This window comes from Hylobates moloch, unplaced genomic scaffold (assembly GCF_009828535.3).
Source record: "Hylobates moloch isolate HMO894 unplaced genomic scaffold, HMol_V3 SCAFFOLD_7, whole genome shotgun sequence".
In the NCBI taxonomy this organism is placed as follows: domain Eukaryota; kingdom Metazoa; phylum Chordata; class Mammalia; order Primates; family Hylobatidae; genus Hylobates; species Hylobates moloch.
The window spans coordinates 90724981-90739388 of NW_026652282.1; the positions used below are offsets into that span (position 1 = coordinate 90724981).

The 14408-nt window shown below is 36.8% G+C and overlaps 1 protein-coding gene across 1 annotated transcript in view; it reads right to left on the reverse strand.

Moving 5' to 3' along the window:
- Positions 1–4017: 4017 nt before the first annotated feature.
- The window catches only part of IRS4 (insulin receptor substrate 4), a 396018-nt gene continuing 385627 nt past the window's right edge, over positions 4018–14408 (reverse strand). The window contains exon 2 of the mRNA XM_032757442.2: positions 4018–6598. Coding sequence (XP_032613333.2) covers positions 6594–6598 — 5 coding nt within the window. The 3' untranslated portion in view covers positions 4018–6593. The remainder of the gene's footprint in view (positions 6599–14408) is intronic.

The following is a 14408-nucleotide window of genomic DNA, read 5'->3' on the forward strand; positions in this document are numbered from 1 at the left end:
GTGTGTGTGTGTGTGTGTGTGTGTGTGTGTGTGTGTGTGTGTGTGTGAATCTCTCTCCTCTCTTATTCCTTATCCCATGAATTATAGCCACCTTCATCTCCTTGGACCCTGAGCTCCACCTCTTCAATTTAGGAAGTCTACTTGGGTTCCCCCACTCTACCCCATGGCCTAAAATCGCTCTCAAATCAGTAAGCCCAGGCAATTGTAGGGTTCACCAAGTTTGTCATCTCTTAGGGATCCCTGTCTTTTATTGCCTGATTCAAGTGTCATTAAAACAAAAACAAAAACAAAAAAAAACCCTTCTTTCATATTTTGGGTGTTTTGGGGGATTGTTCAGGTGGGATGGTAAAACTGATCTATCTTGGCCAGAAGCTGAAGTGTTCCTAAAGTTTTTTAGTCCTCATTACTTCCAATGCCTTGGTGCCAGGGCAGGGTATATATTCACTACAACAACAGGTCAAAATTATTCGAGAAGATTTTGTTTACTATGTGGCACGTAGGCGTTCAGTGTAGGGTCATCTGATGTGTCTCTTGCAATATGAATATTTGTATTAAGATGGCCTAATCTTTTGTCTCAGTTGTGTCTCAGTTTTCTCTCAATTGGAATTTCAGTTAACATGTGTTTTTCTTTAATTCTAGCAGAATAGGGTTTTACTTTTCCTATCATAAGTGAGGAAAGTGGAAAATGGTTTTAAAGTCTTGGAATTCACAGAAAGAAGTCCTGTGAACACATGTGAAATTAAGTCATTTCTTGTTGAAAGTAAGGAGAATCATAACAGGGAGGGAGAGGAGACAATATTCCTTTTAAATCCTATATGGCAAACTTTCATTTTCCATGACTACTATGAGTCAGAAAACTGTAGTTTAAGAAGAAATCTTTCCAATCTTTCCATCCCATTCCCCTGCAAGACCTTTTATTAGGACTTTAATAGCTAGGAAAGATGATTAAAATAACTTCTCCAAGGGAGAGAAGTAAATGAACAGAGACGTAGTTGAAGACTAATAGGGACTGGTCTATACTATATCTAAGATTCCTTGCAATTCTAAACCAAATTCCAGAATATCCACTCTATACAGAGTCAACTATCATTTTCTAAAGTGTTATGGAGTCAAACTAGACCGTTTCAAGACTAAATGTTGACCAAGTGTCATTGTCACACATCCACAAAAAGACATGGTAGTCTTTCAAAAAAGTTTTTTTCAAGTATCTATATCACACATGAGTTTTATCTACTGTAATTAAAGTAATATATTTAGCTATAATTCTAAGCACTAAGCACCACCACCAATATCTCCTGTGTTCCTGGAATGAACATAACCTTAGTATAAAGAGGGGGAAAACAGAATGAAAAACAAGGTTAGAAAGATAGTCCCTAGCTGCTTGTGAGAAAGTTAAAACAACTATAACAAAAGTCTGAGCATGGATATATTTTAAACAGCCTACATACTTTTAATTCCCTGAAAATAAGGCAGAAAATCCAAAAATGTTGAAAACCTTCTTGGGGATTACAAGTGTGGAAATACAGAACGAATTGCAAACGTCACATTTTTTTTTCTGTAGATATTTAAGAATCTGTTTTCCAATTCAATATTTCCTTGCTCCTTTTGTTATTGAAATGCTAATTCAGATTATTGCCAGTGAAATAGAAGATCCTCTAATGGATATTCTGAGATTGAAAAGTGAAGGAGGGTATTGCTTCTAGTTCAGTTCTATGGACCCAAACACTTAATATTAAGTAAAATCAATGGTCTCCTTCTAAATTCTCAGGACTTTATTCTAAATAAGCTTTCTCCATTTACATAGCATGGCGCTGATGTTGCTGACAAATTCCAATGTAGCATGCAACAGTGGTTCCTAATTGCTTTAGCATTTATCATGCACAAGAGACAGGAGGGAAGTTGTCTCATTTTGTACAGCTCAGTTGCATTTCTTATCTCTGAAGTACATTTAAGCAGCAAACTGGGACTTAAGGTAGCTGCCTGAAAACCAGCATCCATTAACATGCATATCTTGGTGGGGGTGGAAATGAATTGGGTTTTCTAAAGCAGAATACAGTTCCATCTCATTCTGTGCATTAATTTTACATAATTTGTCTTTTACACATTTTATAAATTAAGGACCATGATCTGACTTACCCATACAAATTCTCATGCTCACATTTTCCAGGTTGTGCCTTTTGTCTGCTTTGTTTTCAAAACATTTATTTTATTTTTCCTTTTTTTCCCACACTATGCTGATGTAAGTTTTCAAAACATTATGAAAAAGCATTTTGGTGCATTTCCAAGATGCTCTTTGGGCTCAATTAGCACCTGGTAATATTATTCCAAGTAGTCATGGGAGGTGTTTAGCTACTGTGCACTTATGCATCTTTTACCTGACAAGTCTTCTGAACAGGTTTTATGTTTAAAGAAACAGTACCCCTTCACATTCTACAGAAAACATTTGGTTAGCATGTATGAGTCTAGGAGAGTGGGGAAGCTGAAGTTCTGCTTATGCACTCTTGAATGTAATCCTTCCTGCCAGTGAGTCCTGATGATTTGTCTAAGCAGCAACAGACTATGGTTACTGTTTCAGGAATTCAAGTCCCATTAAGATGTAAACCCCCAAAGGGATAGACAAAATCAGATGGACTGAGAAGCACAGGTGTGCCTATTTGTTTTTGAGGGGCTGTTTGGATGAATAAAGTATATTTGGACTATGCCCTGGCAAATATAGATTGCCCCCTTGAAGTGAGGATTAAAGTTTATGTATATATACCTATGTATATATAGGTATGTAAATATACACTGATCCTAAAATGATCTCTGCTGCAGACAGTTTCTAACAGTTTCTAATATAAAGGCAGTCTAATTACACCTTCCTATTGTGATGTAGATATTGTTTTACAAAATCCCCCCAGGTGCATAAAGTGAAGTCAAGCTGTACAATCAACTTAATTGTCTGTATATAGACAATCCATGTACCTTGTAGATTTTTGCACACCATTTGTGACTTGCTTTCCTATTCTGTGGCCCATGTGATCCCACAGATGGCTTCTTTGGACAGGCACTGGTCTCTAAGTCTTACTCTTACTGCCCTTCTGTGTGGCAAGGGTGATTTGGTAAAGAAAGAATCAGGAGTAGGGGCCAATTATTTTTCTAGAGTTCTTTTAAACTTTTGGTTTCCAATAAGGCAGGCATTATAATTTGCTAATAAATTATTGATATTCAACCCATCTATCCTTCTATATTCCATCAGTGCAAGCACAGTTTCTTGTCTGTGATGAGTATATTTTCCATGTACTCACAGTTGCCTTCCTAGTGGTTAAAAATAAGAAAATGAAAAGGGAGTCATTTAGGCCGGGCACGGTGGCTCATGCCTGTAATCCCAGCACTTTGGGAGGCTGAGGCAGGTGGATCACCTGAGGACAGGAGTTTGAGACCAGCCTGGCCAACATGGAGAAACCCCGTCTTTACTAAAAACACAAAATTAGCTGGACGTGGTGGCTCATGCCTGTAATCTCAGCTACTTGGGAGGCTGAGGCAGGAGAATCTCTTGAACCTGGGAGGTGGAGGTTGTGGTGAGCCGAGATCGCGCCATTGCACTCCAGCCTGGGCAACAAGAGTGAAACGCCATCTCAGACAAAAAAAAAAAAAAAACAAAGGAGTCATTTAAAGGGCAAGACTAAGTGTCAAGGGAAGGAGACAGAAAAAAAAAAGTAAATGATCACCTCAACCTCCTTGAGTAGTTGCTTCAATATAGGATTCACTCATTATCCAAGGTCTGCATGAAAATTTGGGAAGTCATTTTATAAATTATTCTACACTAGTATCACCTCCACATTTGAAAAATCAAGAGTCGACTGTATTGACTCTATTGAAAAGCCTCATGTTTCTAGGCAAAGTACCTTTAGTCCAAACCCTAAAATACCCCATTTGTTTCATTCTGAAAAATGCAGTCAATCCTACTACAAAGCAAGAAAATATATTTATAATAAAGTAGAGACAATAGTATTAAAACACGAATCTCCACAGGAATAATTTACATGAACACATTTATTGTGAGTAGCTCTATGGAAAGGCAAGTCAGATATATATAGATATACATATATATATAAACACTATACAGAGTTGCAAAGTCGTCTCCCAAAACTGCAAACGAGATGTTTACAAAGAAAAGAAAGTACAAGAGTATTTACAAAGGAAGACAAAGCCAAAGCAACTCAAAGCATGTCTGTGAAGCAGAAATAGCAGATGTAATTAGCTGGTGGAACTGTAAAGTTTCAGTTTTTAACGACCAAGTGACTATGCCTGATACCAAATTAAATGTAGAGGTCACACACACAAAAAAATTCCATCATTGTTTTTTCTTAACAGCAGCATGAACTGATAGCTGGAAGGTAAGTGATATGTTGGTAAACATATTCCATAAAGATTCTTCCAGCACAATACTGAATAAATTAATTGTCTGTAAACTAATAAATAATGAGAACAAGATTGCATTTGTTATGCAGTACCTGTGACTATGTGTACCTGTTACTATTTGTATAATACGTACTACTGTGTATGAGGTTTCTCATTCATTTATTCAGCAACTGTTACATCTGTGCTGTACCCTCTGTACCCTGTCTGCCGGCAGCTTCTGAACCTAATATGCAAATAAAGTGATATAGCATTTTCCCCCAAGTAATCTTTTTTCCCACAATTCTGAACAATTATTACTTAACTTACTTGAAAATAAAATGGTGACAGAAGGCTTGAAAAAAGGCTGCCTAAAGAGCGCGTTGTTACAATGAACAAAAGCCACACTGCGTTATTTGATTAGGTTGGAAAAAGAGAAGAGTCTGAAGGAACTGATGAAGTTGATGCCCTAGCAGTGACCAGTAACTGGAACAATGACTGATCTCATAGCCACATCCTCTCCTCAGCACAATTTACAAGGGGAAAAAAGAGCCCACCATCCCTTTGGTTGGTAGGCAAGGAAAAATAGAAGTCAACTCGGTTCTTTGGAAAAGTTAGTTTAGCAACATGTACTATAAGCTTGCTTGAAGATAGAAGTACACGTTCAAAGACATCAAAACCAAGTAGTGAAAACCTTTAGATAAATATTACACTACTTCAAAGTTGCACATTAAATGCGAAGCAAATTTCATTTTAACACAGTTTACACACAACAGGTACATCTACAATCACATGTACACAGGTACACAAAGGTGTGCATACACACGAATATGTACACACACACACTAGTGCTCACACACATACAGACACTCAAACACACCCAACTGTGATATGATGAGGTTTGCCAATGATGGTACAGCAAGCCAAGATTTGTGTGCCACCACGGAACAAAGCTCTAAGCAAGCTTCAAGACCTTTGTACCTATTCTCTGTGGTCACCACCTTGCTAGTGTCATGTTTTCAAAGGTCCAGGTTCCTAAAATCTTAATTCAGTTTACATCAGAGGCAAGCAAAAATAGAACGAGGGGGAGCTTGCTCTGACTTTTTTTTTTAATTTGGTACATCTTATATTGGCTCAATATCCAGAAGGAAACAAGGCCTTATAAGAGGTTCCTTTTGGCTTAAGTTTTTGTCAGAATACTGATTGATGAGTAAACACTAATTTCTTGAATATGGGAAACTGATCTCTTTATAGTAGCCATGGGCATAGGAGGGAGAGTGTGCATTGGGGAAAATGGAGAAAGAATAAGTAGAATAGAGGTTGAAAGTGGGGAGAGGCCCAGAGAAGCAGGGAGGGGCCTTGGGAAGAGACTTTTGAAGAGCCTTGCTTCTTTTAGGAGGTAAACGTAGGTTTCACAATAAATGAAAAATAATAGGTTTGGAAATAATCGATTTTCAGGCAGAACATCACAGTGTTGTATGTGAACAAATAGACAGCTGTTTCTCAGTTCTGCCTTTACAATGTTGGAAATGCTCAATCAAGATATTAGTCTCATTGACATATAACATGAGCAGAATGTTGCAGTTTTGCTAATGAGCAAAACTTGAAATAATCTGCCCTTTAGTCCTGCCTTTAAAATACTGGTAATGCCCCATCAAGATATCAGTTCAGTTGACATTTAATTCATTGATCAAGAAATGTTTTGTGTGTGTAATACTCGGAGAAAAGATTCCAGATCATACCTACCATCCCATTATGACAGTTGTTTTTTCTTTATGTGCCCTGGTTTAAAGGTTTTTCAACTTCAAAATTGAATCTAAATATTTTACATTATTAAAATTGGCATTGACCAAATTTATACATATTCTAAGTCACTTTTTTTTAAAGAGGGAAAGAGTTATGAGATGCTCACTTGTATAGTATCTGTTTCCTTTCAAAGGGACAGACTGGGGAGGAAAACCAGAAAACAAAAACAAAGCACAGTGTAAATATTGTTAATTAGAAATCACTGGATCCATAAGCGGCAGTATGAAAGATCTGCATGAATAGGATCATTCAATTGCCAGAGTCCACTTGTAGGCTTGTAGAAATTTGGGTTGCTTTCTACTCAGAAGCCTCTGAGTTTTCTTTCCTTTAGGCAGATCTGGAGTAGACGAAGATAAAATTCCATAAGCATCACTTTTCTTCTAAAATGGGTTTTTGTGGCAATATAATCACTCTAGGAAAAAGATAATAAAACAAAAGTTACTTGCAGAATTAATGTGGAGAGCTGTCACCCCCACCCTGTTTTAAAACAAAACAACACAAAACAAAATCTAACTAGAAGTTTTTGAGAGATATATAGGGGAGACTGCCTGGGCATGGACATGGTTAATCAACTCTGCCGGCTGCCTGTGAGGAATATCAGCTGGGCAAAGACACAAGGGCAGTTATTCCTCTTGCCCCCAGGCTGTCACTCTGACATTTCTGGTGGACAGCATCTTTGCACGCGCGTGCACTGTTCTACTTTCTTCCAGTGGAGCCCACAAGTGAGCCAGGCATTGTGCAGAGGAACAGATTTTTTTCTTCTTCTTCTACATGTTTGACTATGCCTTCACCAGGTTATGTGGCACAAGTCATAGGATTTAAGTACAGCCTTGGTGATGGTCTCTAGACTCAATCATTGAATTTCTTCTAATAGAACAAAGTCATACCTGCAAAGGAGACTTGAAATTCCCATCTGTTTAATAAAAGAAAAAAGTTCCAGCATTATTCTCTTGGCTTTCTGCTTTTGAGTGGGTGCATAATGGGGAGTGTGGCAGGGGGTGATCAGATACATAGAAGAAGGTGCTGGACCAGAGAAGGGATAGGAATAAATGATCAGCAAATTGATTATGGGATGCCAGTGTTACCTTAAGATCAGGTCACCACAAAGTACCAAGTATTCTATTTTATTTGAGACATCCTAAAAGAAACCATGGAAAACATCCCCCAGAGTGGGCTTCAAGTACAAGATTGTCTATTAAACTGGAAATATACACTTTAAGTATTCATTTTCTCATCAAAGGTTTTACAATTTTTTTTAAAGAGGTGAGGTCTCACTATGCTGCCCAGGGTGAAGAGCAGTGGCATGATTATGGCTCACTGCAGCCCCACGCAGACTCCTGGGCTCAAGGATTTTAAAAATGTAACAAATTTGCAGCTGGATGAAGCACTGAGTGGGAAGAGTACATTTCCCTCTTACTACTTGTGTCTCTTCATTAAGATTCAATGTATAGGTTTGTTCTTGTAGATTAGAAGGTTAAAAAAAATGCCAGCCATGGTGGCTCATGCCTATAATCCCAGCACTTTGGGAGGCCAAGGCAGGTGGATCCCTTGAGGCCAGGATTTCAAGAACAGCCTGGGCAACATGGTGAAACCCTGTCGCGCCACTACACTCTAGCCTGGGTGACAGAGTGAGACCCTGTTCCAAAAAAATGCCATAGATTAGTAAAGATACTAAGCTTTCCTGTCAGCTGTGGGTTTAGGAAATTTTACATTTTACGTATCTAGTTGTACACAGGAAGAAAGGAGTCTGTGATAACCACAGTTAACTGTGAGACTGCATATTAGTAACTGTTATTTGCTGCAAAATTAGGCTAGACCAGTACCAGTATTATAGTGTTATCAGGTATCAGCTACATTTTAAAATAGATATTTAAGGTTAGAAAGGTATTTCACCTAGTTTAGTTTACTATTTTGTTTTCATACCAAAAATATCTTCATATGTACACATATAGCACATTGCATGTGCTTTAAAAGGGACTTCTTGCTGTCTTATATGATACCCTGGATTTCATCTATATTTTCCCAGAAACCTGCAAATTAAGCTCCATATAACTACCCTAATGGCATTATACTAAGATTAGGAACATTTGCTTTTATTGGAGTTGTTTTTCTTTCTCTTTCCTTTTTTTAAATGACAGAGCCTCTACTAAAATTTGATTCATATTGCCATTGCTTTCCTATAACACCTACAACAGCATTAAGTGAATGCTTGGTAACAATAAAAAGTGACAAATAATTGTGTAATTTCATGTTTACTTCACAAAATACATTTGTCAATTCTTGATTAACTATGCTAGTAGAAAGGAATAATGCTATCCCAAACAGGATAATCCCAAAATAATTTAACTTGCTTTTGAAATGCATTATGGGAACTTGAGCCACAGATTTGCCTTTATAATCCTATTTTACTTAGGCCAATATTAAAATGAGTTTACATTCCCGGTTCACATTCCAAAGAACAGCATAAGGAAGCAACTCAGAAGCTTGCTGGGTGGCAAAGGAAAGCAATTCGAGATTAAAACTTCGTTGTGAACAGTCTGCAAAATGAATATTACAGGGCTAAAAGTCATACCTTAGATTTGTCTCACGTTCATTTTTACGTGATTTCACCATCAGAAAGGTAAATGGTGATGCTTTTAACAATGTGGTCTGTTTTGGATGTATTATTCCCAGTTGATACTGACAGGTTATAAATACTTACCTTATTGTATATTCTTATTTTCCCAATTAATCAAAGGTCTTTTAAACGACAAGTTAATTTCACCCCTTTTAATGGGTAGTATACTCTTCAAGTAATTTTTCTCTGTAAGATAGAAAACCTCGGTGGACTCTGATGAGTCAAAATATTTCTCTACTCCTCCTACCAAAATCTGGCAGGGAACTTTTTTTTCTCAAAAACAGATGAAGTAAACTTTTTCTGTTTCGAGTTATATAATGATATAAACCTGAACCTTAATCTTTAATGCGCTAATAACGCACAGATGACTTCAATATCCCTGGAAATTTGTAGGGTGAGCCAAGAAGGCAGTTCCTCCAGGGTATTTCAGACCTCTTTATATGAATCGTAAATATGCCTCTATTACATTTTGAAGTCCGAAACAGCAGTGTTTCCTCTGCTCAGAGAAAGGTGAACCTATAACAATATATTGTTATTCTCTCATCCTCTTTTCCTTTTCTGCAACCTTATTGTCTTAGTTATGTTTTCAGCTCCAATTTTCCTAGAGCTCAAAAATGTTTTTCAAGGGTTTTTACAAATTCCTTACTCTGTTCATTTGACAACATGCTATCCCTGCACCCCTGCGATCAACTGGAGCTCACATAAGCAGGGCAACCAAGTAAAGCACCAAAAAAAAAAAAAAGGAAGCAAAGGAAGATAAATTGGAGCACACATGCCAAAGATGAATGTATAATAATGCAATTATATTACTTAGTGTAGCATTGTCTCTGGAGTATATGTAGGTTTTTTTTTTTTTCTCAACAAGAACGGATCATCATACTTTTCTGTGCCCTGTGATTGTAGAGGAGGATGACTCTCTAGGACTTGATAAAATTAAATGCTATTGCTCAAGGCTAAAAACTAGTAATAATCGCTGCTAGTCTTTACAACACCAATTATACCAGACTATTATCTCCTTCATAGATCGGATGATAAAATACCTTTGTTCCCACAATGTCAATAGTTTTGGGACAGAATGCTCAAAAGAATCTGTAAGGGAAATGTATGACACTTGTAAACCCCCATCTCCTCAAAGGTCAGCTCAATCGTTTTACACCTGCCCTTTGTTAGCAGGCCCTGGGCCACTTATGCATGTGCATTCCAGTCTTGAGTATCTGGATACAAACTCTATGGAGATCAGCTACAGGATTTTCATGGTAGGTCAGCTTCTCCACTACCTCCCAACACACACATGGGCCACTTCACTCTGCTGCCTAGTTACTGCCAACTTAAAGAATGCAAGTTACTAGAATTCTAATATAGGCAGTTTCAAATTTACAAAACAGACATATTCCAAGGTCATTGTTTAGTTGAAACTCAGAATAAATTATCTTATAGAAACAATGTCATAAATTAATGGTGGACAGGTTCATAGCTGTGTCTAGATATGCCTATATTTAACCTATGCAGCTCCTGAACTAACAGAGAACTATTTTGACTATACCCAGACATCATTTCTGAGGGAAGATGTATGTGAAGTTTCAGTTTGAGACTCTGGGAATATACGTCTTCCAGCCGTGGCAATAGGAATTGTGTCCCCCAAACTCAACCAGTTGGAATAGTCAGAGGCAGGGTGACAGCGGAAGGGAAACGATGGTAAAAGCTGCAGCAACAATAAGGACTTCATCATGGAGGTGGGTGGGGGCACAGGACTCTGAGTGCGAGGACAAGGTTGGTATGCTTTCAAGACTGGAGGCATAACACTTTAAAAAGCAAGAGTGAAAAATCACATTTGCTGGTCAGACTCTCAAGGGCCCCATGGATACACATGGGAGCAATTTTCAAGATTAATTGTGAGATAGAAACTTCACTGATATTCCTTCTAAGTTTCAAGTCTATAAGTAGGAAATTATTAATCGTAGGAGAAAAATAATATAAATTGTCAAAACTAGCTAAAGTGACTACAATTTATAGGGAATTAGATATTCGGTAAATGCAGAAGGTGTGGCTAGCATCAAACATATTGTGATCAATCCAACCATGAAAATAGCTTTAAACACTGGCCCAGCTGCTTCTGTGCCAAGTGACAGTACGACAGGCAGCACAGCCTTGGATCTGTACAACAAAGATCCCTACAAGGAAGGTTGCCTCTGCAAGCTAAGTGCAAGAAGCTTGTGTACTGGGAGTGATCAACATCTGGCGAAGCCCTCTATGGGCCCTGTAGGACTCCCACAGTGGCCCTCACCTTTTCAGCCAGAGAGAGACCAGGAAAGGGCATGTTTGCCTGAATTCAAGGGCACAAGTTTGGCAAAGGGCACATGAGGGTAAGACTCACAGGACACAACCAATGCAACCCTAACCAATAAGAAAGAGGGATCAGAAGCTAAGAGAAAATAGCAGTAACTTTCTCATTTCACTTAATGAGTATTTAAGTACATGTTTTCCATTCTAAAAGGAATTAATTATTCAGCCAGAAGTTGAAAGTTACCCTCTAAAAATGCAAATCTAAAATAGTATATAATTTACACTAGAAAAATCTTTAAACATTCCTATTTCTCAAGTGGAGTCTACTTTTCCAAAATAAGGTGGAAATGTGAGACCTGTAGCTACATTACCAATAATCAATGCAGAATTGCTGGAGAATATATTTTAAGTTCATATGGCAAGCACATTTTTCTTGGCAATTTTATCAATAGCTTTAAAATCAGCAATCCAATGATTGTGGCAAAAACTCAGTGCATTGTGATGTATTTATTTCATTATTATAAAAAGCAGTGTCTTAAATTTCTCATTTCTCATTCAAGACCAAGCAATGTTTTCTAGTAAATGATCCTCACTATCTAAGAGTCTGGCAGCATCTCTTAGAGAAAATATACTGAAGGTTTTAATTAAACATTTTACAAAAGCTATTTTCCAATACTGCCAATAAAACGTCTGGGCTATTTTTACATACTCTTAAAGCCTTAAAAAAGGTGCTAAATCAAAATGAACTTAATTGTAAACAGGGATTTGTATGTCCCAAGGAGAGAGTTTGATTTTCAAGGCTTCTAAAATCTACTTGCCTGACTGCCAAAAGCAAGTTTACTTTTTAAACAAATGAAGAACGTCTATTGCTACACTGCTTATTCTTCCACCTGTCTTACTTTATCCTGTTTTGCCTACTGTGCTGGTTTAGATTAGAATACCAAATTTTATAATGAAGGAAGAAATTAAATGAAAAGACTTTTTGCTATAACTCCCAAATGTCAATGAATTATTAGGAAAATCAAAGAAACCTAACTTCAGTTAAAGAAATGACCATTAATGGAAATTTACTGAATGCACCCTCAATTCACTTTCTTTCCTTTCAATGTTTCTGTGGGATCTAAATAGATACACACACTATTTGTGTTTGGGCAGTGAAGATTAACCAACTCCTCCCTATATCAGATTTAAAACATTCAATTCCAGCACAAGTCAAATTCTTTTATTCTAAGAGCCAGGGCAAACAGTTCAATGTAATAAAATTACCCAGGTCCTGGAAGATAGTCCACAGTTATAATGCTCTGAATGAATTACTTACAACAAAATTTGCTACTATCAAGTGAAAGCAAATGTGTAATTTTTTCCTAATCATTAACCATGTAATAATCTGTCACCAATGGGAAAATAACAGACTAAACACCTGATTAAAGGGAGGTGTCATGTGTTGGGTGGAGCACTGAACTTGAAATCAGATGTAGGAGTTAGATTTTCAGCTCTGCCACTTACCTTTTTGATCCTGGGAAAATTCTCAACATGGGCTTCATTTCCAGTACTTACCGTCCATCAGTAAAATAATGAATGTGAATGTGCTTTGCAAACTATAAGGCAATCTGCAACTGGAAAGCATTTCCTCAATCAACAATTTGACAATTTAACAATAGACCCTTTTAAATCACATAAACTATTCCTTAGTTCTCCCTACACTCGTCAGCCACATCTATTCCCACAGGAATTTTTTTTTTTTTGTCACTCTGAGAAGCCTAAGTTTGTTCCCAAAACAGGGGATTAGGGAGAGAAAAAGAAAGTAAGAGATCTCGTTTGAATTTTTATACATGTGTGACATTCTGGCGTGCTTAATTAAAGCTCTGGTCCTTGTTTAAAGTAGGTATTTTGCTAGTAGTTGAAATTTCTACCCTGACAACATCACTCTTAGAATGAATGCAAATGAATAATGATTGTAAACAACTTTAGTTAACTTTAATTAAGTGAGGTCCTCTTTAATTGTTATAGATCAAATACCTCATTAGTCCAAACACTGTCCAATTTTGAGGTGTTTAATATTACCTAAAATAAGTGATCCGTCAATGGTAGCTGGGAAATTTCTGCTATATGGAAATTTTATTCTAATAAATTATAATAATTAACTTCAATAGGATAAAAACAATGTGCTCTTAGTGCCTATAACTGATAGCAACAAGTTTGGCAGTAATACACTCAAAAGAAGCATAAGATTCCTTCATGGTGATAACAGTGTCTAACACTCAAAAATTAATTACTAAAGTTTTTTTTTTTTCTTTTTAATACCAAGTGCCATCATAACATTACTAATCTGGCTGACCAATTCTCAGCCCTCCTAGAGCTGCCCTTTTATATCCTCCCATCTCTTGAATAAAAAAGCCAGGAAAATGTTCACCTCAAGTCATTTTGAACTATGAATTCTACATCAGGTAAGGTAGAAAAAGAAGCAAATAGTCATACATAGGTTAACAGTCAAACTAAACTACATAAGAAACAACATTCTTCTCCTAAATGCTAATGCCTATAACCTATGTGTTTAAAATGTGAAGACTTCATCTTTAATAAATGATTAAAAATTATTTCATTTATTAATACAGTCATGTCTAAGGTTATACTTCTGGGTGTTTCTTTCTAATCGACTTGAGTAAATTCCTTTACAGTACTTACTTATATGCAATGTGACTGTAGGTAAATGGAATTACATATTAATTTTGTGTTACATGAGAACAGCTGTCTCACAGATTTATAATCTCACTTCACTTAAATGGTAATCTATAAAGATCCCAACTCTGAACAATAATGTAAAGTATTTCAAATGCAAGTAAAGACTAACTGAAAAGTGAGATTTTCAGATGGAGAATCTTAATTTAGGTTTGTTTTTCTAAATGTAATAATAACAGTAGCAACAATAACAATGGCAATAGCTGTAAAATAATTCATGTATAGTACTTACTACATGCCAGGCACTGTTCTAAGCACCTGCCATCAATTAAAATGACTTTTTGAAATACATAACTTCTAATAAAGATGGTATTTGTTCCTCTGTCAAAGCATTATGTTTTTGTTTCCTAACGTGATTGTTTTTGTTTTAATGTTAGATAGGAAAATAGAGGTCAGAAATGAGTGAAAATTATTCTACAGCTTTATAATAAAAAAAGGATCAGAATCATTCAGCTTGTCCTTAACACTTCACAGACAACATTCTACCATACAATTTACATTAAAATGCTAACCAAAGTCACTTCCTACAATGGGTTGTTTGACCACCATCAACACCACCACCACCACCACCACTCCTACCCCC